Below are 25024 nucleotides of genomic sequence, written 5' to 3'. Positions count from 1 at the left end.
TAAAATTAGTGGGCTGATGTCCCAGGCAGTGGCAATGACTACGGGGAGGAGAGCAGTGGATCTGGAAGGGTAGGCGATGCCGAGGGGAGACTGCATGTTACAGCCAGCTAAACCGCAGCTCCTGGGTCCTTAGTAAAGTGGGAGCGAGAGGGTAAAAAAAAAAACAAACAACAAAAAAAAACAAAAAAAAAAACCAACAAAAAAAACAACGGGGGGGGGGGAGGGGGAAGGATGGGAGCGGTGGGAAAGCAGGGCATCCTGATTTGCACGAAAATGCAACTCTCATTTGCAACTGGAAGGCGGCTGCAGGGCAGCGGCTGGGGGCGGCCGCCGGCGGGGCGCGGGGGCTGCCTGCCCGCCGCCCCCCCCCCCCCCCCCCCCGCCCGGCGGCGGGCACCGGGGAGGTGCAGGGGGCGGGGAGGGAAGGTGCCGGCATCTCCCGCTCCTCCGCCGGCAGAGCCGGCTGGCGCGACGGGACGGAGAGAAATCACCTGCCAGCCCGGACCTGACGGAGCAGCCAGACTTGGGGAGCGGAGGAGAGGAGCGACTGAGTAAACGCATGGGTAGCAAGGACGCCCGATTTTTGCTCCTGTGCAAACGAGAATAGCAATTAACTTTTTTTCTTTTTCCTCTTCTTCCTCCTGTTTCGCATGTTGAAACTGGCTGTTTTCAGCCCACAGGGTCACAAGTAAGGAGGATCAATTCAGGCTAAAGAATTGTAAATGGTTTCGTGCGTCAGGAAGATCTAGACAGATTTAAAGTTGTGATTTCAGGAAAGAAAGGCGGAGGGGGAAAGCCGGGAGAAGAGAAGTCTGGCGTGCAGAGTTTGAACAGGCTCAGTCCGGAAAACAGTCACCTTTCTGCAGCTCCTGGGATTTCTGAGATTTAAACTCCAGGATCGCAATTCAACACCTTGAACATGGTGGTTTTCATCAACACAAAGCTTAAATCTCTCATGAAATTTTTCAAGAGAAAGAGTAAGTAGTTGTGCGTGCTCGCTGCCCGTTCGGGAGGCAGCCGAGTCCTGCAGGAAAGAAGTGCAGTTCCCTTTGGCTTTGCTCCTGCTTTCCTGAAGCCTCTTTTTAAGATTTATCTCACTCTCCGTGGAGTATTCTGTAACGTGCGGAGGCAGCCTTATGAGGCCCCTTAGGACCTCTGCTTTGGAATACTGTTGCTTTTGAAGTCCTTTGTTGGTTTTGAAGGAGCCAAACTTCTGGGTGTGGAAGGAGCAGGTCGGTGACAAGTCGTGCACAGGTGGCACCTGCAGTCGTGCACAGGTGCCCTGCTGTGTGCTGGGGCATCCTCCCAGCTTCTCTCAGGAATCTGTCTCTGCCTGTGCGGCTGCTGAGCCCATGTGTAGCTATGGGCTTGTACCTGGGAGCTATCTACATAAAGCGTGTCGTAATGAGCTGAGTTTTGTCTTTTAAAGATGCTCTAGTTTCAGGACAGCTTTTAAAATCGCAATTCTTCATCCAATTCGTGAAGACAATGCACTAGGGAGAGTAGTTGGCAAATGTGCGCAGCCCTTCTGTCGACTAGTTTTGATGACCATGGCTCTGATGAGCAGTAAACGTTAATTTTGGTATGGTGGGACTGCAGTCAGACAGCGGGCTTGCCGACTGGTGTTTCCCTCTTCCTCTTCCTCCCCCAGCCTTGCTCCCCTGCTCTGCCAGGGGATGGCGAGGGCCGCTTTCCGAGCACGCCGTTGACTATACCTATCATTTTTTCTGTAATATCGGGATGATTGATGCTGTAACCAGGTAGGTGGTGACTTGTCAGTTTGTTGTGATTTAGGTTTGACCTCTAGTTAGCAAGGACGGGAAAAGCAGGCACAGACTGAACATGTATCTGCCTTGTTGCAGCCAATATGTCGGGGGCGGGGGGGGATGCAGGACCAAGCCACCACAGAGATGAAGAGACCAATCGAAAAGTCTTGAAAAACCTTTTTCGAGGTCTGACACTAATCTAAACAAAGTGAGGAAAGGCAGTTAAGAACCTCCCCTCCCACCCCAAGTCCTTTTAGGACAAAACAGGTGTTGAGCATTAGGCTGTGGATAGGTTTTGAAGCTAAAGGCATAGCTTATTTTCTTTAACAAGTACCGATTATTTCCATCTGAAATGATCCTGGCAGATGTGCAGTGGTGTTAGGGAAGGACTCATTTTTCAGATGGCAGGAGGCTGTTGCCTTCGTTTTGCTTTGCAGTTTAGACACCTCCTCTGCTACCACAGAGGCATCAGCCAGACTTCACACAAAGTGATGCTACAAGGCAGCGCAGCAGCGAGCAGTGCCCAGGCATCAGGGAAAGCAAAGGGAAGGTGCGGAGCTGGAAGCGAGGCCAGCATGGCAGGTGCTTGGGAGGCAGCGCAGCTGTAGTGGCTTTTTCTGCCTTGGGGAGCTAAAAGCAAGGATGTGCAGCACGCTGGCTGAAGACCAAAAGGTGCCTGGGGGATCATAAAGTATGAGCCCCAGCTGCCCTTTTCCTGTTTAGAGGGTGGAGGGATAAGGCCATTCAACTGTAGAAGTTTTTGTTGATGATAAGCCTCAAACAAAAGGTAATGGCTGTCTCTCAGGAAGCATAAATGATAAACAAACCTTAGCAATATGTGCTTTGGCTGATTGACTACTTGACTGTCTATAGGGAACTTCGAACTTGAGCAAGGTCTGTATTTTATTTTCACGTGTGTATTGGCTGAGAAGAGGTGGCCGGAACAAGCCCTCTTCAGTGCTGTTGTGCCCTGAGCAGTATTTGCCCAGGGAGTTGCTGTTGTCCAAATCTGCTTTCCGCTGATGGCAGTGGAAAGTAGCTAATTTGTTGTTCTCACTGGAATCTTTGTTCCTGGTTTGAGCGAGCGTGAGGTCAGAGGAGGTTATTTCCCGATACAAATGAACCTGTCGTAATCTCTCATGGCGACTGTCATATTCCCAGGGTCACCTTTGAGCAAGAGGAAGCTATCCTGTAATGCGCAGCGCCTGGTGGGATCAGGGGACAGGGAAACCGATCTCGTTTGTGAAGACTGGGAGCTAGAGATGGGGAAAAGAGTTGCTAGAGTTGCAAGTTCAGAGTAAATACGACAGCAGGTATAAACATGGGAAGAGGGAAAGGTGTTTCCTACATAACATAAGTTTAGAGTGGAAATGAGAGGAAGGTTTTTAACTGTCATGGAAGTGAGATTCTAAGAGAGCATTTCGATGGGACTACGGTGGCAAACAATCTTTTACGTTTTAAGATGATGCGCAACAAACTTACATGTGGGGTTTCACGATATGGCTATGTACAATAGCATTTAACTTTCTCATTATTGTCTCTCTCTGCAGCGGTTTCCAACCTAGATGAAGAGAGTAGGTGGACTGTGCACTACACCGCTCCGTGGCACCAGCAGGAAAATGTCTTCCTGCCCTCCTCAAGACCACCTTGTGTGGAGGACCTGCACCGACAAGCCAAGCTGAACCTCAAGTCAGTACTGAGAGGTAAGATGCTGCTGCTGGCACAGATGTGTCTTAAAGGGGCGGTAGTTTTTGCCACAGACTTTCCAAACTTAACCAAATTGCGGGCTTCGGAAGAAACTTACTTATTTTTCTGCCTGCAGCACATCAGGAACGTTAGTGGGATTTACCCACTCAAATCTAGGGACAGGGCAAAAATGCTTTTGCTATATCCAGGGACAAGGAAATGTGTAACCTGGCAGAGCTCTCTAGAATAGAAAAGGGGACAACCTTGTGTGTTTTGGCCATTTCCATTCAGATTTTGGAGTGTTTCCAAAATGGTACCTTCAATTTCAGTAAGTCCTGAGTTACTCCATTTGTACTTCAGTGTAAGAACCACATCAGAGGTGTTTCATTTGATGATTTCTTTTGTTCTTGTACAGTGTCGTTTCCAGGGATGTGGCTACTTGTGAGAAGTCAGAAAAGGTGCTGAGGGAAGAGAAGGGAAATGGGGAACAGGGCACTCACAAGGATTCCTTCAGTGCTTTCTTGCAGAAGGGTGCAGCATATTTTTAAGGACCAATTTTTACCCTTGGTACCTTCTTTGGGGGTGTACCCGTACAGTCTGGCACAGAAGGTGTTGTGTTGTGTTAGTGCAGCCATGAGGCCAGAGGCAGGCAGCTAGCGGGGAGGACTGCAGAACACCTGTCCCTGGGCCAGAAGTAAAGTTTAAAATTACAGCTTAATGTCTGTGTTCTGGAAATGGTTAACCTAGATTTTTCTTTACATTGGCTACTTAACAAAGGGGGTTACCCTGCAAAGAGCCAACTCGTTTCAAGTCCCTTTTTGTTTCAGCAGGAACTGTAGGTACTTGATACCTTGCAAGTTAACCTGATTTAAAAGAACATTGTAATTTTTTGTTTCTTTAACATGACTTTTCTGCTTTTTAGAAGTGCAGAAAACTTCATTTTGTATGTCTGAATAGAGAAGTGTTCGGCTGCCCTATTTTATTTCTCTTGCTGTTTCTCCAGTTAATTGATTTTCACCATCTCTTACTAGGTGCCTTTTGTTATCGTTTAATAGGGGAGTCTTGACAGCCAGTGTTATTAGCTCATGCCTGGCTCAGCAGATAGTGTGTGTGTCCTCTATACTTATTACTGGATTAATACATTTGTACAGCCCTTTAGCCTTGAAATGTTTACTGTTCCCTTGCAGGCACACTTACCAGTTCTTCACAAAAGAAAAATATTTGCCTGCTTTAGATTAAAAAGAATACTGCTTGTGGCTAGCTTTTTGTAAACTTTTAACTACTCATTCTTCTATTTTTCTCTTCTCTGTTTGGGACTATTATCAAAGAAAACTGCACAGGATAAAAAGCTGCTCTCATTTTCTTGTGTTTTATCGGAAATTTATCAACTGCAGTTTCCTCTTCTATTTCGATAAATGTATATCTAACATATTTGTGTGAAACTAAGTAATATATGCTGCTTCCCCCGGCTTACACATCTGAAGTTATTTCAGTCTGTTGGGATTTTTCTCTAGAGCTGCTACTCTTTATAAAACAAAAGCTATTCAGTCCTACTGCAATTTACCAGTTAGCCATTTGTGTTAAATAAACTGGCTTGTGCCGATGATGTAGGGCTCCTTGGCAATGAAGTGAATTTCAGTTTCATACTTTCAGAGCAGTAAGTGAGAGAAGAAACTGTGATGCCTTCACCAGACCTCAAGTTGCTGACATAGTCAACAAAACTCTGCTATTTATTTATTTTACCTCCAGCTCTTTCCCTGGGCCATATTTATTCCCTAAGAGCAGTTTTAAAGTAACTCTTTGCTGTGGCCTGTAGCTGTCCTGAGTAGCTACAGCATGAATTTAACACCATTTTCAGCAATTTCATTCTTGCTGGTCGGGGTTCTGAGTAGTAAGAGAGGTACCGAGTGAGGTTTTATCAGTTTTACTCTGCTGCTGCTTCAGCCAGGACTGTGAAATTAGGAAGATGCCGGTGCTTCTGATCACATTTGGAGGATTGGGTTAAACGTTCTGTAGCCAGAGCTGAGTTTCATTCAGTGTGAAAGGGCTGTTGAAATTGTGACGTAATTGTGACAACTGCTGAACTGCTTTTCCACCTGCTGCTTTAGAAAAGACGGAGTTTTCTAAAGCTTTTTAATGGGTAGGAAGTAAATTCAATGCTATGTGATTATAGGATAGAAGACCTTGGAGAAAAGTAGTCTCATGAGAAGAAGCACTGTTCGGCTATCATGGGAACTTAATTCTGCCTTTCTTGGCCTCATGATGAAGCTGCATTTTGACGTCTTTTTGGTGTTTCAAATTCAGGGGTTGGGGTGAAGCATGGGGCAGTAGAACAGCTGTACGTGACCCAACGTGCTGCATGGGTGGTAGGGAAGGAACAATGTTGGATGACAAGGTGTGCCGTACTCGGTGCAGGAAACAGTGGGATGAATCCCCACCATTCTCTAGAAAGCGTTTGCACAAACTGGAAAGGAGTAGAACAAAAGCAAAAATAATTTTTTCGTTGTTGGAAGTTGGAGATGAAGTAGCGGACATGCATGGCAGTGGAGAAATACTTAGGTTTGGTAATAGGGGAAACTTCCTCACAGTAAAGATACTGAAGCGCTAAAATAAATTTTTGGGGCCATGAAATCATTGGAGGTTTTTAAGAACAGGTGAGAGAAACACTACTCAGAAATCATTTATGCATATTTAATCCTACCTGTAGAGGAGGTTGGGAAGGAAGAGATAATCTCTGGTGGTCCCCTCGAACCTGGTGATGTGGTCCTGAGGGCTAGTAGCTCTAGTAGCTATAGTTCAGACCATTGAAACATATTTGACAGTTTTCCAGTCCTGTTCTTGTTTGGATTATGAGATCTGACGTTGCTGGTACATAGCAATTTGATTGCAGTCTATTAATTTGTTACTGCATTCATTGCTCCCCCCAGTGAATGGAAAAGTAAGTGTAAAACTTAGGTAACAAATAGTAATTCACATGCAGAGCACAACAGTCGTTTAAATGACCTGTAAAGATACTGAATGTATAAAATCTTTCAAAATGATTCAAGCAAGGTATTCCTTTCTATCAAGGTGTTTTCACCCATCTAATACTAACCAGATGAAATCCTGGCTAGCTTTTAAGACAATGCAAGGTCAAACCTATTTATTCTGGTACAATTTTAACAGCAGATTTTTGACAGCATAGGTCTAGATAAAAAAAAAATAATCTAGTGGAATAGATAAGAAGCTGTCTGTTGTCTAGAATAAACGTTTAAGCACCACTTAAGGACCAGAAAAGCTGTTTTCACTGCTTATTCTTAAACTGGCTTAAGAACAGAAGTTAGGAATAGCTATATTAAAATGTATGGTATCTAACCTGTCTGGAAAAATCAAGTACTCTGGTGATCTCTGCACGTTCTGCATACCTTTCCAGGAAGCAGTGTTGTGTTTGGAGGAGGAAGAGATTTTTTCATTTATTTTTTGTGCAGTTTATTATTTTACTTTGTATATTATATATTGAAATGTCCTCTGCTTATCACACTGGGGAAGTGGATGCAGCATGTGATAGTAGATGTTGCATGGGGAGATTTTTTAGATTTTCATACCTATAAGCTGGCCTTTTACTCTTTTGAAATTGGGGAAGATACTGGGCTTTTCCTTTATGAATCTACTTTCAAGTATACATGGTGACATCCTGCATTCAAATTTGTTCATAACTGAGGTAAAGCTATGTATCCTCCTTTAGGCACACAAGTGCTCAGGTGCCACCTGAAGTTTTAAAAAGCAGTATTGTCCAGTAATCTGAATCAGAAAATGAAGCACCTGTTAGCTGGATAGTTTGTGGTGCACGGTGTATCTGTTCCTGAGAACTGAAGTGGCTTTATGTAACTTATATTAAAATTTAAAGTTGTCATTGACTAAAATCAGTGGCTTGATATGTTTAACCCAGGCTGTGTTACTACGTTTTAAATGAAAGCTCTCAGTGGCTTAATCTGATGGCTAAAGCAGAAAAGCAAATTCAGCTGCACTTCACAGCCACCGTACCATTGTAATGTGATTTAAATGTTTAGAAAATGATGCAGTTCTTGGGTCGTGGTGATAGGTTTTTTTTTAATGTTTTGTTTGCATTGGATAAAACAGGATCTCCTTTTCTTTGGGGAAGGAGCCAGGACCTTGGAGTGCCAGGTGGAGCAGATGGGGTGGCATGTGCCATCCAAGGTGCCTGTTTCCTTACCCTCGGCGCCAAACTGCTCTAACTGGCCTTTCCTGAGAGCCTATCTTAAGTGGCCTCTTCGTCGTGTTTTGACAGTCACCTTATGGAAGTTGTTTCCCAGCATACAGACGTTCAGATAGAAAAAAATCAATATTGACCCTTGAGGAGTCTTGTGTGACTCTCTGCTCCATGTCACTGTTTCCTCCTAGGGAGTCATGAAAATAGGAGATGAAGGTGACAGATGAGGAGGAAGAGCTGAGGCTCTGCATGGGGTCAGGATCCTCAAATCGATCCTCTCCCCTTGCACCGTGTGCTCTGCTTCAAGGCTGAAGGGCTGCTTGACTTACTATTTAGTCTCATGTTGCCAGTATCTACTGAGTGGCTGGACCAGCTCTGAGCGTCTGGTCTCGACAGTAGTAGAGCTATGAATTTAATGTTGTTCAGAGTGGCATTGGTTCATTTAAGGCAGACCGTTATCTGTGCTAAAGGGGCAGTGCCACATACTGCAGTGTTTCCTACAGCTTTTTTGGTCCGTGAGGCCAAGAGGTTGAGTGGGTGTTCAACCAGCGGCATCAAGAGGGTAGCACCATAAAAGAGCCCTCATCCCTGACACAGTGCGTTGACAGGTCTGGCTTGTTGCTCTGCAGCATGGTCTCATGTTTAAAGGACCATAGTCTGAAGAAGTCCGTAATGTACAGTGGTCTTCAGCTGGAAGCACATATACAGTAGCAGTAGTATATAGCAATGACACAAATATTTGGTAAGAAAACTAAATTGAGACTAATCCTCATTTTGCTAACTGTACTATAAAATGACAAGCAGTAAGGCATGAAGTGTGAAGACAGGGAGGCGACACAGCGCTGTTGTGGCGTTGCTTTGCTTAACTGCTTGGAGCGTGTCATAAGCGTGCCTGTCTACCTGTGCCGGGACAGGTTTGTAGTGTTAGCAGTGTGTTCACAGGTGTAGGTCCAGTGTCCTAAAGGAAAGCCAAAAGTAATCTGGAATGCACTGGCCTCAGATATTCTTGCAAACTATGATGAAGCGAAGGAACAGAAAAAAATTTCCCTGTCATGCACCTGAACACTCTTTGCTTCTGCATTTTTCAAACTATCCTATATTCTCCCTCAAACATGGATATAAGTCAGTTGCAGGGATAGAAGCCAGAGCAGGGCCTATATAGCCAGATTTCCAATGGGCAGTTATCTTCCAGTTCCTGCAATTAGCAGCGTAGAGCACTTGATTTAAATCAAGAAAAAAAGTGGGGGAGGACAAGCTCCACTGTTGTGCATTGTCACTTGTCCATGAGTGGAGAGACAACAGGCATAAAGGGAAGTGATGAAATAACCGTGTTAATGTTAAAGGGCAAACACAGCCAGACTGGAATGATGTCAGGCTCTCAGGCGATAGCCAGCTCCTGAAGGGTCTTGTGGATGCTCTCTCTGCACAGTTCAAGTTGCAGATGAGGGGCAATGTCTTGTCGCACGCTGCTGGTTACTGCCCAGCCTGGCTGTCCTTTCCAGCGGCTCACGAGGTGTCAGATACGTACTGAGGAAGGTGGAGGAGGAAATAGTGGGAACAGTCCATATGCTGACTTTCATACTCGTTTTTAGACTGTAGCTGCAGAGACTTCCTGCACAACTGCCTGTACTTCGTGCCTTCCTCCCCTGCCCCCAGGGTAATTGTGTTGATTCAAGCTATGTACATAATATAGGGCTCGTTGTTCCAATGTCTGCGATGATTCATTTATTATCTCATCTTCAGAAGAGCTGGATTTGGCTGACTGTAGCTTCTGTTTAGCTTTGTTGGCCAAATTCAAGGAATGTATTTAAGCAGCAGTGATTGAAACACTTGATTTGTTTTCCAGAAGACATCTGGTTAGCATTGTCAAATAAAACCGGATTTAAGTAGTTACTCATAAAGCCTCTATTATGTCTTGCTGCAAGACCCTCCAGACAGGTATGTGTTTAGCCTTTGTTTTCTCAGTGCATCTGCCAGATCACTGTTCAGATGAGCAATATTAGGGTCAGCCCTACTAGTCGATAATCCTGCTGAGAAGATTATGGACTTAAAATAATCTTATGTTTCATTAAAGAGCTGCAAAATAGGGTGGAACCACTTTATTAACAATAGATCTGGTTCAGGTTCAGAGAGATGTCAAGATGTGAGCTCCCTACCAACTGGAAACCTTAATGAAGTAAAACACCATTAAAGGCTAGGGGTAGACCATATGTTCCTGAAAGGCCTTGGAGCTGTAAAATCAAAAAATAGAAATCAATTTATTTATTTCAACAGTCAAGTTGGTACCAGAGGTTCTGCCCATGTATCCTGCCCTTTTTACTGTTCCTGAATTAATTCACAGTACATCTGTTGATGGTTTTGGCCAAGTTCCATACTCTAACTGCCCTTTCTAGTAAGGATTTTAAAAAAAGCGAATATGCAAATGAAACTAAGCAGAATTTGACTGGGAGTCTACACTGCACATGTTTGAAAGCTGCTCTTGTGCTGAAAATTGAGCTACTTGGAAGCACTTAGGTTCCCTATTTTAGGTTTAGTTATATAGTGCAGTGCTGAGTGTAAAAACATACAGGGTGGCTATATGTAGATTGATTGCATGATATACATGATAGTGAAAGCAGTCCTAGTGAAAGGGTTAAAAGAAGGTGATCATTTCTTTAAAAGTAACACTAATGATACTATTTTTTTCCTAAACCAGATTAATGTGTTTTCTGAACGTTTTATAATACAGGTCAGAATCAGTAGGAAGATTTAACTGAAAGATTATCAAACCTCACCTCATTTCAGATCTGTGCCTTAGTGGACAGAAGAAATTGAACTGTTACTGTCTGTGGTGTAGTATTAGTGCTAAGTAAAGCAACTTCCATCACAAGGAATATCAGACTTTTGGTTGTTTCCCTTTTTTGCTTTTCTTCCTCCTTCCTCTCCTAGAATGGGGTGTTATACATGGTCGGTTGCAGCACTTTAGATAGCTTTGAGTTTAACATTAAGTGTCCTAGGAGAAAAAAACAATGAAAATGCTCTTCATATTTTTATATTAGCTGTGTTCGGTTGTCTAAGAAACAAGAAATATCCATAAAAATGCCAGAGAAAAAGCAGGGAGAATGATTTTAATGCCAGCATCAAACACGCAAAAGGAAGCAAATAAACTGTTAAACTTAAGACATCTTGTCAGCACTAAACGTAGTCGTATAACACACTTGCAGAAATTTAAATTAGCTCAAGACAAACGGTGATAATTATTTTGAGCACTCCCCAGTGACAGCTTGTTAACAAATATAATTTGTAATGGCTGTTGCATTTTGGTGCCATTAAAAAGGTTTTCTGTATGGCTAAATCATGCAGATTACCTGGGGAATTAAGGGTGGGATTAAATGTATTTGTTTTTTAAAAGCTGCAAGAAAAGAAAGAAAGGAGTGATCAACGTGTTTGCATTGATTTAACCCTGTTGAAGGTATTTGCACATTGCAGAGCTCCTTTCAGTCTGGATCCTTCTTAAAGACTTGCATCTGATTTGGACCCTTGAAAATAAGTCTAACTGCATACTTGATATACTTTAATGTTGCACTTTCATGCCCCATCCTTGTGCTAGTGCAAGCATCTGTACAGCTGAGCCGTGAAGCAGCGTGCAGAAGCCAATCTGGAAGGATGTGCTTCCCAGCCTGGCTGGGCGTCCCATTACAACGTCAGGACGCTCTTCCCAACGAGGCAGTGAGCACTTGTGCGAGAGAATTGACCTAACATAAATACATTTGGTTGCTTTCAGTAAGATTTCTCTGAAGTATCCATTCAACAGACTGCTCCGTTGCAGAGTCCAGCAGCCCTCTGTTAGGGTTACCTTCATCCCATAGAGCCCAAGACATCTTTGTTTCTGGGAAACTCCCCACAGCATCTGATACTAAAAGCTACCTGTGTGGCTGGGCTTGGCTGCTAATTCAGAGAGGGAACACATAAGTCTTAAAACTTAAGTCTAGTAGACCTTTCTCGTTAGTCATCAGATAAGAAGGCCTTGCAGTAAACAATTAAGTTCTGCCAGTGGGTTAAAAACTTGCCACTTCATATGGCACTTGCTTGTAGAAGAAGCCTGCTGGGTACCAGTGTTCACTGTCTCCAGGCTTGTCTTATGGTTTTCTGTATGTACTGATAAAAATAAAGATCTAGAAATAGCGACATAAAATTGCATTTGGGGGGAAGAGGGAGGAATAATAGGCAAGATAGCTGGATTGGCAGAGGCTGGTATTAGCCAAAGCATCTAGACTGAGCTGTTGAGCAGAAGTTTTTTCAGCTGGGTTGCCACGGTACTACATCTGTTGCAATTGCTGACCCATTAAAATGGGAGTCTGAAGAAAACGGCACACTGGATATATCACAGCTGAAGTTCATGAACTTGCTTTGCAGTCAGCATTGGTTACAGTTCAGTTGCTACACAAGTGCATCATTGCTGTGGCTTTACAACATATTTTAAAGCTTTGATATAGAAGCACTCCCTGTGATAGTCAAGTTCTGCAGATGATACGGGGATTTATACATTTAAGGGAAATGGGCTTTGATCCAAGCTGAATGAATTTTTGGGAGGAATATAAAGTGGTAGAGGCAAGCTGTCTGCCTCATATTTAGATCCAGGGACAAAAATAGATGCTGCATTGGAATTAAATTGAGCTGCTTTTTTTAAAGTCATATTTAGCATGAGATATTTGTCGAAAACAAGATTGCCTTTGTACAGCTCTGCTTTTATATTAGCCTGTTTCATCGACACAGAGAGCTGTGCATTCTTATCCCCAGTTTACGAATGAGGGACTCATAAAGAGGCACAGAGCAAAAGGCAGTAATTTTAGTTAGCTTTACTAACCAAAGAGACCTTTGAACTAGGGCGTCTGTTTTAATTACAGTCTCAGGCATAATCATTCTCAACAAGCTCTTTATCTTGAAAAGTTACCTCCCTGAAATTCCCCAGTTAACTGTGTAGTCCAGAGTTACCTTGGTGTTATCCACGTCTTAACTACATCTATGCAAGCAGACAGAGAGTCAGCTGTGCCCTTGGAGAGGTCCCAGTTTGGTAGGTGTGCTCAGAGCATGTCTCGGTCCACACCGGTGTGACCAGTCCCACACAAGATCTCCCTGTGGCTGTTACACTTCAGGCGGCAACCTTTTTGCATAGCATTTAGAGCACACTGTTAGGAATTTGGAGATTTAGCCTATGCTCATCTCATCCTTAAAGAATTTAAATTCGTATCTACATGAAAAATACTTTCTTAACTTGCAGTACTGTATTTTAAGCAACTGTTGGATAAAAAGCACATAATCCTCAGAAGCAGAGATGTTGAAATCCCTGTTACGTTCTGCCCCTCGCGAGAGGGATGCCCGCAGCGTTGGACCCAGCTTTGGTCGTTACTTGTGTGGCGAGGACGAGAGTTAAGGCACCTCAGGTTCTTCCTTAGTTGATGACTTACCCCGAGGTGCCTCGCTGTATACCTGTGTGCTGCAGGCAGAGTGTAGATACCTGCTTGGACTCTGCATTTAGGAGGCACACACGTGAAATTTAGATTGTGTTGCCTCTGTCTGTAAATATTCTTTACTGGATCTAACCTGAAGTGATTTGCTCAGATGCAGCAATGCCGGATGGGGAATCCAGGCCTTCTGACACTTACACCTGTCTGTCGCCAACCCACGAAGTCTTAGTTGTCTCAGCCTAACTGGAAAAACAAATTCAAAATATGCATGAAGTAAATTAAAATGATAGGCAGTTATTTTTCAGCTTTGAAACGTAAGGTTCTTCTAAAACAAAAAGCAGTGATACAGTATATATTGCAATTGTTAAAGTGCAACATGACCTATAAAGTAATGGGTCATTTTTAGAAGTTCGCTTTTACCAGATGAATGTGTATTGTACTGCAGTCTGTCTGGTTTTAGGTGAAATTTTGAAAAGCTGCTTGTAAGATAGTGTTTGTAGTTGTGACTTAGGGAGGAATGTGGTTTGTGGGTATTTACAGAGGAAGGACTTGGCTACAATGTTTGAAGATTAAAGAAAAAAAAAGATTTCAGACCTCAGGGAGTAGAGCAGTTTTCCAGTGATATGTGCAGTGAATGGATAAATGTGTTTTAATATACTAGTCAGCAGATTTATTTCTGTAGTTGACAGTTTAGCTGACTCTTGCAGTTATAGCCTCTCTCTAGTACGAAAAAAAAGAAAAAAAAGAAAAAAAATCTCACTCTATAAAATACAAGTTACAACATGAAAGGCTCTGCCAAGAAGTCACCGTGACTTTAGCTGAGATAATTTTTCAAGCATGCAGATGCAGCTGTCAGCTCGTCGCTTGTCCCTTCTTGCTGACGAGGAGACACCAGGGGATGGCGCAAAGGCAAGCGAAGCGTGTGCTGGTCTTTCCCCTTTCTCTCTCTGCACTGGGGTTTCTGTGTCGGTGGCTTTGGGCAGCTCTGCTCCTCCAGGAACCTGCTGCTGGTCTGACCGGCGTTCTCTCTTTGGGTTTTAGCAATTGGTCTCGAGTTCCAGGTGCTGTTCTTGGAAATGAGGCAAATTCAGGTGTTTCTGGGACACTATCTTTCAGTCTTTCATTGCTTGACCTATCCAGGAGGATGGCTAGTTATGCTAAGCAAGTCAAAGCTATTCAGATGTCTGAATAACCTTGATGCTGATTTTTCTAAGTTTATACCTGTGAATCTTGTGGTAGTTTAATTGTTTAACCAGTGTCTTTACCGGTTACTAATAACTACTTAGAAACACAGAAAAGTGGAATTTTTTTTTTACATTTAACTCTTTAATACATGTTTGTAAGAGTATGTCTGAGTGTGTACCTGTGGATGTAGATGGCTACAGAGCTTAAGGCCTGATCCCGCAACAGTCACGTGGGCAGTGTTTACTTATACGAGTAATCTCATTAGGGCTAATTTAGGGAGTGATGGTTACGAGTTCAGGCCTGAGGCGTGGAGGACTGGTCCAGGGTGGTGGCAGAAAGTTGTGCCTCTGGGCTGCTGCTGGGGCTGCACCTTGGGGAGGTGGCCCAGGCTCAGATGGGATCCAGCCCTGAAAACCAGCACCCTGGAGTCTTTCTCCCGGCTGCCAGGTCAATACGGGGTGCCCCGACCCTGGCAGGCAGAAGAACAGTTTTAGGAAGAACCTCATGAAAAGTGGCACCTAGTCTTATATAGTTCATTTATGATTAAAAAAAAAACAAAAAACAAAACATTAATGGAAAACTTCTGAAAAACAACCGTGAATCCATCTCCCCCTGACCAGTTCTGCTGCTGGCAAGGCAATGCGTTTTCCTTCATATAAACTTGAAGATACTGCGACTAGTTTTAGTGGTAGGAAGCTCGGCAGGTATGAAATGTTACTCAAGTTGGTTAAAGGAGAGGACAAGAGCCAACTCATCCTGTCCCCTCCCAGCAAACCCAGCCCTTCTTCCACTGCGGAGCAGTGCCGTGTGTAGGTCTGACTAAGCAGACAAGGTAAACATTAATCCTGGTTTTCCACAGTAATACCATGTCAGACGAATTACTGAGGTATCCGTGCTGTGCCTTCTGTTCACTCTGGTGATTTGTGGCTCAAATTACCATGCAAGAATACTGTTTCAAGTTGTTGGAAAAGCAGTAAATCGCCTCTGCGTGTGAGACTTGCTGCTGTGTGTTATTGGCTCAGGGTCAGATGCAATTCCATGTGAGTTCCTCGTATTAAATGGAGAGGAGGTCTGGTCTGAGAGGCCTTGGAAGTATTTTCATATGCATGGCCTGACTGCCTGTCATAGAGGCCATACGATTTTGCGCGGAGAGGTCGACTTATTCACAGCAGCGCTGAATTCAGTGCCTGTCTGTGGCTCAAAACTCTGGTGCAGAATCACAGTCAGCTCAGCTGAGCCCTCGCTCTCAGCGTGGTGCTGCTGGTGCCCGCCTGTTCCCCCACGTACTCAGCGGGAGGGAAGAGAGCTTTCCTAGAGCAGCTTTCCTACTTACTCTTTCCTAGAGCAAGTATTTCTAGCTTCTTCGTCGGTATTTTTTACATAAATAAAAACCTTTTATCTGAAAAACACAAACATGATTGCTTACAGAAGACCATGTGCACCTTTAATAATAGTGATGAGGTTGAGGGGGTTGCCTCCAGCTAGAACAGTTTTTAAACAGAAGTTGCCACCCTTGGTCTGGCAGTGACAGTAGCTTCAGTTAGATGCAGTGATTGACCTTGTGTTGCACTTGTGGGCTGTTGCAGTGTGAAGTAAAAGGTATCTCCTAAAACCTCTGCTGAGGTTTGTTGGCCTCGGGTGCCATCCACGGTGTGTGTTTCCTGCTGTGCTGCAAAATGTACGGTGACAGTGCGTATACAGAAAAGCTGTTCTTAGGGACAAATCACCTTTTCGTTGGTGTGGTTCACCTGGCAGTTTGTAGCAATTCTCTTGGCTTCTTCAGTAACGTTGCTGCAATAGTTTCTGATGTTTCAGGGATCTTGTGTTGTGGACAAATGGCAGTTGTGAGCTTGATAAACTGCCAGTTTTTTATTGTCAGTCCGCTTAAACTTGCGGTGGCCTTGAGACCTTCGGTGTTGGCTTCCTTAAGTTTTTGGAGCTCTTCTGGGCTTCATGAAGTGCACTATTCATCATCTTCATCTCCTTTGTTATGAGAGTAAATAAGGTCAAGCAATTAACATCAGAGCGTGTGTCTGTCATGCTCTAGAAGAGCCCATCACCCTTGGGGTGTGCCATGATGCCTGGTGTTGGAGAGTCTCAGGCCTGGCCAGCCAGGACCCTGGGCATTACCCCAAGAATGGGAGGAAAAAATAACTGCATTCTTACATACCCCTGAAGTTGTATTCATCTTTGTTTGTGGTGATTAGCGGCTGATCTGAAGGTAAAACTTGCAGCGTCTGAGTTGCCAACTTAGCGTGTTAACCCACGGTACAAGTTGACGCAGGTCTTTGGACTGTCTTGTTCTGCCGCAGCCCGCTTATCCTGTTGATTTGTAGCTCAGACCGACAAACAGCCAACCCATCAGGGTGCTCACATTTGTGAGTGTTATGTGCTGGATCTGGCTGGATCCAGTGCCAGATTTGGAAGGGCGGTGGAGGAATTTGTTTTACTGCGGTTGCTGGCAGTCATTTTTCACCCCCTCCTGAAGTACAGCAGCTGTTTGCCAGATGCATGCAGTGTCAGCATGCTCGCACGTGCGAAACAGGTAAACCCTCTGCTCCTGAGATGTAGCAATTGATCTGGATCTCAAAACCCAACACCGCTATCCTCGGTCCTCGAATTGAGAGAGAACTAACAGGCTCATGCCATGCTGCCCTTTTTGACCCCATACAGAAACATGTGATAGACGAGGACGTACATTTGGCTCTGATGGAAATGGCTAGCTGTCAAACTGTAAGCTTGCCTTCTTGATGTGCATGTGCAGATACAGGGGAGTCTGTACTGATTAAATCCTCATAGAGCTGTGGTTGTTCAAGGTCACTTAACCCATCGGCACAGAGTCCTCCAGACCTTAGTCTCAGAAGCAGCTGAGGATAACAGAGGAAATGTATGCTGGAGTTGCAAATTCTAACTCCACTTTATCATTTGCCAGGCAAAAGCCTCTCTAAAACCTTGCCCTCAATATAAACATTGCATGTTTTCCATTTTAAGGGGTATTCAAAAGATCAAGATAGGGAGACAGATGATAACAGTCACAGAAAGTCTTTCTCCAGCAAGTGATGATAAAAGCACTTTGCATCATGATAATGCCTGTGTATTGTGCAGAAATTTCAGTTCCTTAGACAGAAATGTACAAAATACTTAATTTTCTTTTTGCTTTCCTCATCTTTCAACAGATTGAGATATCTGTCTCTGGAAATGTAAAGCTAACAGTTTGACTGGGCTGATGAGTTTGGTTGCCGCATTTGAACATTAAATTTTTCCTTATGCTCTGGCGTCTGCTATTCTTTAGCACAATCACACTGAATATCAATTAGGAGGCGGGAAGATGATTGTGGAAAACTTGGGTGAGAGGGATGAGATGCTGACTGGGATTTTGGCTGTTTTGAGTGGGGATGCATGTTTGTTCTGAATTCTTTCGGAACTTTGAAACTTCTTCAGTATTAAACTACACGTGCTCTGCAGTGACGTGAGATTTTGAGATCCCTGTGATTTGCATTCCTCTCTCCAAAATCAGAATAAATGGTCTCTTCCACGGGTAGGAAGACAAGACAAGTGGTCAGTGCCAAAGTTATTTAGCAGATGGTGCTTGAGTAGTGAGCAACATCATCATTTCAAGTGTAAGGCACATAATGGATGTCTACCGGCCTGGCAAATGAGACCCCCGGTGTTACTCACACGCTTCCGTCTCCCATCCTGCAAGATGCTGCCATCTGTCAAGACATGGAGCCAGGCCTCGCTTAAATAAATAAATAAATAAATCCATTTCCCCTTTCTTTCCAAAGCTGTAGCCATCTCCTGAGTTAAATAAAAGCCATGTATATATATGCTGTGTGGGCTTATGTATATGCTATATGTGAGGGAGGGGAAATACAGATGCAAATATGAGAAATGCACCTTCGGGTTCTGTCACTTGGGACAGGCAATGCTAATGCATGGTGTCCTGGTTTCAGCTGGGATAGAGTTAATTCTCTTCCGAGTGAGTGAGTGAGTGAGTGAGTGAGCGGCTGCGTGGTGCTTAGTTGCTGGCTGGGGTTAAACCACCCCACATGGTAAACATTTTCAGAAAATATTCAGTACTTTCCTAAGTGCCATTGTACACTGAGTGTAAACAGTAATGGCTCTTGTCATGAATTAATCTCCTCTTTCTCTGTCCTTTGGCAGAGTGTGACAAGCTGCGTCGGGATGGCTACCGGAGCTCACAGTACTACTCTCAGGGCCCTACCTTCTCCTCGTCCTCCAGCGCAATCTGTGGAAGTTACCAGGATGATTATGAAGAAATTGAACAAAAGGTAATGGTGCAGGGGCAAAGTGCTGGAAAGAATACATGCCTAGTGCAGTTTAATTGCCTGCCTTAACATTGTTCAAATAAGGTAGGATTTTTAGAACATCGTAAAGATGCATATTCCTTTGAATTACAGTGATGTTAGGTCGTCTGACTTCTGTAGTCTCTTAAAAATCCCAGTTCTACCCATGTGTTTATGTAAAGTTGCCACTGGCAAAATAAAGGTGTGAAAGCCAGAAGGAGTTTGGTAATGTTCTGGAGGGAAAACCCGAGCAAGGGTAGCTGTTTTGGATCTGTTAAGTGTTGACACTCAAGTAGCAGGAAGAGCTGTTAGCCAGCCATCAGTGTACTGGAACTGTAACAGCAACATGTACACACTTTGAATTGCTAATACAGGCAGTTATGCTGTTTCATTAGGTAGAGGCTTTGTCCTAATGCGTCACAACTGTTTGCATAAAGGCATCCAGAAGAATGAAAGGTTGCTCACTGAGTTAGGTTTATCGGTTTTCTTTTCAGTTTGCTTAATGGTTTTCATGTTTATATGCCCACATCTCAACTCCGTGTATGCTTAGCTTAGAGTCTAGAAATTAATTAAACAAATAAAGAGAAGGGACAGTTGAGCAAAAATCCTAAGAAAGTTTTCAAGACATATTGTTATATATACTTTAATTTATGTACGCTTCAATTACAGAATCAGTAAGTTGCATTAGTGTTCTAAAGAAGAAAAGAAATTTTTCTCCTCTGTCGTTATCTTACCCTGTGTTGCTTGTGGGCTCTGAAAGAGAAGCTAACTTTGGTGCTGGGGGAAAGGACATCACTGCTGGGGTGGACAGCAAGATGAACTGGAGCCTGGCTGTCCAAACCCGCAATGCTGGAGCTCCTGGGGTTTTCAAGATAAATAATTCCAGAATACTCTGCCACCAACTGATGCTCGGAGAGTGGGAGGATATCCTTGATTGTAATGCAGTTAAATTTCTTTGAAACCGTACTAAACCATATGTGCCTCTGTAGCATGGACTAAATAACTCTGTCTCTATACAAAGTGTGTAGATCCTGAAAGGGTCTACTTTAAAGGGTACAGTGTTTTCAGTTCTGTCCTCCATGGTTTTTAATCACATAATGAAAGGTGTCATGGAATACGGACACTCTCTCATCCAGGTGGCAATTGCATTATATCTGTGTATTGGCAGGGAATGTTAGAGCATCTTGTTTAGCTGTGTGTGGTATGTACTGGCAGTGAGCAGAGAATGTAAAGCACATTCATACTGTGGAATGCATTATAATGATAATTTGAAAAACCTCACTGAAATCAGTGGAGTTATGATTTCCACTGGGGAAAGTATTAACACATTGTTCATTGCTATTAATGTACTTCATATATATGCATACATATATGTTATCAACTAGTCTTAGCCAATGCTGTGCAGCATATGACCATCTGCACATGTAAAACTAATGTAACATTTAAAAAATATAAAAACAATTCAAATGAGAGCATATAAGCATGGGTTAGGCCTCTTAGAGACTAAGAGTGGTCATCCTTATCATGGTTAAGGTTTTTCTGGAGTGTTAACATAATGTGTTACTAACAATTTCTGTACATTCTGAAAAAAATTAATGCAACTAATTATGCTTCAAGGATAGGATAGCACTTGCATTTCAAATTGAATAGTTTACTTTAAATATTTTTAGCTGAAAGGATGATTCAGAGCTGTGGAGAAAGATCCTAAACTGACAGTCTTGGATGTTACTGATTATCTCAGAACCTTAACCTTAACCCCGCAGCTCTTATTTGCAGCTCAGAGAGGCATTAATCCCTTGTAAAACGTAGCATGATTCTCCCTTCATATTGTACAACTGAGTGTTTAGTGGTGTCCTTTGACCAGTATCTTTGTTTAATCTGCTTTTTTTTTTTGTAATGGCCTAAAATTTTACTCTTTTTTTTTTAAATGAATGCTTACCACAACAGATCTCTGAATTTGAATTATAATCCCACTGGTAAAGTGCCAAGTAATTTTAGTAAGTCTTACGCCTTGAGCAAGTCATATTTCAGCTGTCAGAAGAGTTCTTCAGCAGCAGTGTGGAACTGGGGTCACCAAAATCCTGTGATTCAAAATGTGAACTCCTCACCACTAGATGAAAGCTTTGTAGCTTTGTTGTCTATTCAAAGCAAAAAAGCCAACATTTAAATTCTGTACATCCAGTACTTAATAGTTGAAATTTGAGAACAGCAGAATAATGGTGGATGGATGAATAGCTATTTACTGTTGGGAAATTTGCTTCTAAGTTGACATAATTGCCAACTTGCAGAAAACCTATGTTTTGCTGCATGGTGATTTCACAAAGGAAACCATTTTTCCCTACTTGTTTTGATCTGGTTTTAAAAAAGATGTAGCCAGATATTCTGCTTGGCTGTCTTCACTGGAGCCATAATCTGAAACCATGGCCAGGTGATGCTAGAGGAGACCTTGATCCACAAACGTTCTCATGTTTTGTGATATAAAATGAAGTTCTTGGAACTGCCCTTTTACTCCTAGGTTGATTCTTACAAGTTATGTTAATGGAGCACAGACCAAGCTCCACTGCAGTGTATTTCTGCTGATCCTAATTGAGTTTGTTGGAGATTAAACTGGTTTATCTGGATTTTACATCTCAGTACTGTGACCAGTGTCCTTCTTTTTCATCTCTTACATACCACTGTTGGTGATGCAACTTGGGAGCTATTCCTGTCCTTCAGTATTGGTCTGTTTTCTGAGTGTCAAAGACATATTGAGATGTCACTTTCAAGCTCTGGTTCAGCTTATGTTCTGAAATGGATACATTGTGTATATTAAATGTATTTGTCTTCTGTGTGTGTTTTTCTCATTCTTTTTTCTTTCCCTTTTTATCACTCATTCTCTGTGTTTCTTTTTGTCTTGCTCAACAGTCTAGTCTGTTAGACTGCATCTCTCAGTCTTGCATTAGCGCCTGCTGTAACTTGGTTCCCTGGAGCAAAAAGGTACCTTGCCCACGAGTGGGACCATCCAGCTGCCATATCTGCAGCTTGATGTTACTTGTAGCATTTAGTATATATGCAGTCTTATTCTGCTCTTCACTTGTTACCTGCTTCTGTTTTCTGTTAAAAAAAAAAAAAATATTGAAAAATCAACTGCTCAACAGAAGAATGCCATACCAGGTTTGTTTCCTCTATTTGTCCTCATTACTCCTTCTTGTCTACAGTCAAATATCCTCTGTTTACTTGGTTCACTGAAATTTTTAAATTCCTTTTTGTCTATTAACAGTTGCCTCCTTTGAAACCCCTCCCCCAATGAACACTGTGTTTTATTTAAATGGCTGCTTCATTGGGTTTTAATTAGCCAAGGAAAATCTTCACTGATTTGGAGTAATGTTTTTTTTCTTAAATGATGAGTGTGAGCTACAGACAGTAGTTGCTCCCAGGCATGCAGTATATCATGTCTTTATTCCATCTATGAAAATGTTTGTATGTCAAAAACTCACAGTATTTTTCCCCAGGTCCTGTCATTTAACTTAATGAACTTTGCCTTGATACAGTCTGTTAAGCCTCGGGTGCAAAAACACTTACTTTGCTTATTCATGGGGGAAAAAAAAGAGTCTATTTTTGCCACTGTACTCAGCCAAACTTAGTTGTCTCTTCAATATCTGCAGGACTGTTCAGTATCTTAAGTGAAAACAAATGCATTAACTGTATTGGCTTCAGGGACTTGAGGAGGTCTAATTCAAAATTTTGCTTGGTGTTAAGAGAGGCTAAAGCAGTTGTGCCCTCCAGTTTGGAGGTGGGAATGCCTGGGAGCCCTGAGGCATGAGCTGGAGGTACTTGCAGGCGCTGGTGCCCTCAGCTGGCCTCCCTGCCCCTCTGCTGCCATGGCGTGGGGATGCTCTTGTAATCAGCACATGTACATTTTGCTGCTTCCCATATTTTTGAAAATACTGCTCAGTTTGCTGAGTTGAAGCAGCAATACAAAGCATAAAGTGTGAAAGCATAAGGAAGTGAGCGCAGAAACAAACTAAAGAGAGTAATTCTTCACTCACCACATACACTGTGCAGCTGCTGCAGGAATTGTGGATGCTGAAAGTTTACATGGGTTCAGAAGGCAACTGGGTAGATTCTTGGTGGGGGGGGGACTCCATCCAATGCTGAGAGAATATTCAGGGTAAGGTATCCACTGTATGCATCCTCTGATTTAATTTCACCTTGATTGGCTGTTATATTGGCTGTATACCATTGACTGGCTGTTATCGTAGGTAGGCTTTTAAAGCTCTGCACTGATGCAGTACAGCTCTTCTGATGTTTTTAATCCCATTTGCAACAGAGTAGAGGAAGAAGAAAGGAACGTTTATGCAATGCTGGTTAAGGTGATGATAACTTGCTTGATGGTCAGTAATTTCTGCTGACAAAAAAAAAGTCTCTTTACTGAGACAGTGACGGTTATGCAGTGAAGGATTTAGTAGGATAGCAAAGTTGGTTAGTGCAACTGAAGATCTGTGTGTAGAAGTAATAAATGGGAATATTCTATGAAAATTGGGGGAACTAGACAGGGGACCTTGGTCTGGAGGACACCAAATAGAGCAAGACATGACTAATTAAACTTAAGTGCAAATTCATGTAAATTTATAATGTGGCAGTGTTCCATAACACAGTGTGAAACCCCGTAGGTTGAAGCAGGCACATGGTTACATTCTCAGTTGACCAAGAAAGATTAATGTAAAGATTTGGGGCTTGGGATTTTTTTTTCCCTGTTACTGTTTGTCTTGATCCCTTTGCATTGGGTAAAAGGGCACTTGAAGCCATCAAACCTCGTAAAAGGTTGAAGAAGAAATAGGATGTTGGCAAATAGTAATAGACAGCTGGGTTGGTATGGCTGCTGTCCAACAAGACTGATTTGGTTTGGGGGTTTTTTCCTCAATTTTTTTTTTTCCTGATAAATTATAATTTTAGACGTTATTGCAGTAGGCAGTGAGGTAAATGACATGACCAGAAGTTTGAAGTTCCTTTGCTGAAAGGTAAAATTTGTATGGATTGAATTTTCCTCCTGGAGGTCCCATCTTTTTTTTCAAACAGTGTAGTGTAAACCCCTGGAATACAAAACCAGTGTATTTAGGCAGAGCATGCTGCAAGAAACACAGCATATACTCACTTGTCATCTGGGACCTCTCAAATAGCGTGAATGTGCTGAGATGGTGAAACCCTTTTGTTGTATCTCAGCGGCTGAGTAGGCTGGGGGACAATATGTCAACAAGGCATTGGAGAGGCTCTGGCTTACTGAGCCATATAGCTTGTCTACAGGGTATTTATAGGCCATTTTTCTCTTGGATTCTCATTTCAACTCCCATTTGAAAGTTCATGCTTTTTTCCCCTCTAATGCGTGTTCGTGAAAACACTGCAACATCCAAGGCTGCTGCTTTTACATCCCACCTTTCCCTCTTCCTATATGTCCATTAAGAAGAATGAATTCTAACAAATTTTCCTGAGATGAGTGTAACATCATGTTGCACAGAAATTTGGCCATTTAACTCTAGCAATAAAGTTGTAATGAATCAGAGATGCTTTAAAAATGGGACAAGTGCTTTCTGTTCTATTATGAACAGAGTGTTTATGATCAGCTTTGCTAAGCAGATACATAATCTCAAAGTACTGCCTAGTCCAGTTCTATTTCTGATGTAACAGACATTCCTGTTATACAGCAGCAATTCATTGCATCTTCTCTCAAGCTTCTGTGTTGTAAACCTGGGAATGTTCGCTAAAAATATGTAAATCCTTATTTTCATCCTGATTATAGAGTTAAATAATTTGTGTGAAGCAAGCTGAAAGGTGAGCTGCTTTTTTCTTCTATGTGCAATAAAGCTGTGTACAGCTTTGTCATACCTGTTAAAAGTATCCTCACATCAAACAAACTCTATACCACTGTAATGTGAGTACTTTGGAAGAAAGAATTTAGAGACCATCATGCTTCTTCAGGAACCATGGAAAGCGTACCTACAGATGAAATGACAACGTTTATTCCTACACCCAAAACCACCCACAACTCTTTTACTGAATTATTTTGTAGAAGTACGCACCACTGTCCTTTGGCAGAAAATCATTCTTACTGGCACAGTGCTTTGAACTCAACTGCACAATTGGGGTTTTCGGTTGCTTTTCATTCATTATATGCTCACTGGGCTGATTAATTTCTGCCGTCTTCCTCCATCTGTCCCCAATTTTCTCAGCTTTTAATTCTGCAAAACTTGTGATTGTTGCTCCACTTTTTTTTTTTTTTTATAATTAGGATTTCCTTGTAGTAGATGCTTCAGTTCTTCTATCTATTTATATACTGTAATGGAAAAAGTGTTCTGCATGGTTTGGGTAATTTCCTTGAAGAGGAAGGGTGGCTTTGTAACCAATATCTCTGCCACTTGACATACTGGAGTAGCCCCTGGTGACTGC

The 25024-nt window shown here is 42.7% G+C and overlaps 1 protein-coding gene across 10 annotated transcripts in view; it reads left to right on the top strand.

Moving 5' to 3' along the window:
- The window catches only part of NHSL1 (NHS like 1), a 186412-nt gene that overhangs the window by 130942 nt on the left and 30446 nt on the right, over positions 1 to 25024 (top strand). For 6 of the 10 annotated variants that reach the window (XM_049800364.1, XM_049800363.1, XM_049800361.1 and 3 more), the window contains exons 2-4: positions 3317 to 3469; positions 18459 to 18586; positions 21506 to 21577. In XM_049800364.1, coding sequence (XP_049656321.1) covers positions 3317 to 3469; positions 18459 to 18586; positions 21506 to 21577 — 353 coding nt within the window. Of the gene's footprint in view, positions 1 to 919; positions 978 to 3316; positions 3470 to 18458; positions 18587 to 21505; positions 21578 to 25024 lie in introns of those variants that run through there. The other 4 variants (XM_049800366.1, XM_049800362.1, XM_049800367.1 and 1 more) reach the window with 3 other exon arrangements.

The sequence above is a fragment of the Accipiter gentilis genome, chromosome 5, assembly GCF_929443795.1.
Source record: "Accipiter gentilis chromosome 5, bAccGen1.1, whole genome shotgun sequence".
Taxonomy (NCBI): domain Eukaryota; kingdom Metazoa; phylum Chordata; class Aves; order Accipitriformes; family Accipitridae; genus Astur; species Astur gentilis.
The sequence above is the reverse complement of the archived record's forward strand: the minus strand, read 5'-3'. Positions and strand labels throughout refer to the sequence as shown.